Genomic DNA, 1,067 nt, shown 5'->3' on the forward strand with positions numbered 1-1,067 from the left:
ATATATATATATATATATATATATATATATAGGTATATATATATAAAGGCGGTATTTACAGTGTTAACATGAAATAAAGAGGCAGATGTTTACATGTAATGGTAAGTATTACGATAGGGTTATATGCCGTATAACACACAATTACCTCTGCTGCAGCAGGTACTGGGCCATTTGTATCTGACTGGGAACCCCAGTGATGGTAATGATGCGATCGTTACTACCGGGCAGTGGCTCGTCTATAGTTATTCCGGCACCACTGTCGAGTCTGATTTTTCTGATCCTCTGACCACCTTTACCAATTATGGCTCCGGCCAACTGCAAACAAAGATAAAATTCTGTAAACAGACGTACACCTTCGGCATACAGACCGAGATCAAATATATTTCAATCAAACAAGATGATCATCGTTAAACATAACGGATATTTATTGTATCTACAACAAATTATTCTCGGTCTTTAGTATCTTGTTAGAAGCCGTAGTAACCCTTTCGCGTGGGTGTGCGCTTTTTATAGTTTACACAGTTATACGGGACTTAAACAATGCTTGGCAAGATACTCTCAATTTGTCATTGCTTTTTTCGAGAGATACAAATTGAATAAAATCCGATATTTCCGATCGAATTTCAACTCGAGGCTTCGACACAGAATTTGCAGGTGTGTAACCCTCTCTGCCACGATCGCCACGACAAATCAACGCAACACTACATTTACGTTTTTCCAGAGCACAAAACAAACACATGGGAGTTTTATAGTTGACTTACGTCTTTAGGAATGGTGACTTGTGTACTGGTCTTGTTTCCACTCATGTTGCCCTGGTTGCCTTGGTTGTTTCCACCCATGGGTGGGCCACCCATTCCCGTGTTACCGCCGCCACCCAAGCCATTGGGCGCGCCTCCTTGCATTCCCCATCCATCACCTGTGACAAAAGAAACATTAACGGCTCGTATTTCACGGATTACATACAACCCCTCCCCCCCCCCCCACTCGAACTATTTCAGCGACGTGCGACTAAGTTTAACGGTGCGCGCGGATCACTCGCATCAGCACTCCCTAATCTTCGTCGCCAG

The 1,067-nt window shown here is 43.0% G+C and overlaps 1 protein-coding gene across 1 annotated transcript in view; it reads right to left on the reverse strand.

Annotated features, from left to right (window-relative positions):
- Nucleotides 1-1,067, reverse strand: part of LOC105456944 (heterogeneous nuclear ribonucleoprotein K) — a 107,271-nt gene that overhangs the window by 3,517 nt on the left and 102,687 nt on the right. The window contains exons 11-12 of the mRNA XM_011701337.1: nucleotides 762-916; nucleotides 146-315 (exon numbers count right to left, since the gene is read on the reverse strand). Of these exons, the coding sequence (XP_011699639.1) occupies nucleotides 146-315; nucleotides 762-916 (325 nt within the window). The remainder of the gene's footprint in view (nucleotides 1-145; nucleotides 316-761; nucleotides 917-1,067) is intronic.

This window comes from Wasmannia auropunctata, unplaced genomic scaffold (genome assembly GCF_000956235.1).
Source record: "Wasmannia auropunctata unplaced genomic scaffold, wasmannia.A_1.0 LD335475.1, whole genome shotgun sequence".
Taxonomy (NCBI): Eukaryota; Metazoa; Arthropoda; class Insecta; order Hymenoptera; family Formicidae; genus Wasmannia; species Wasmannia auropunctata.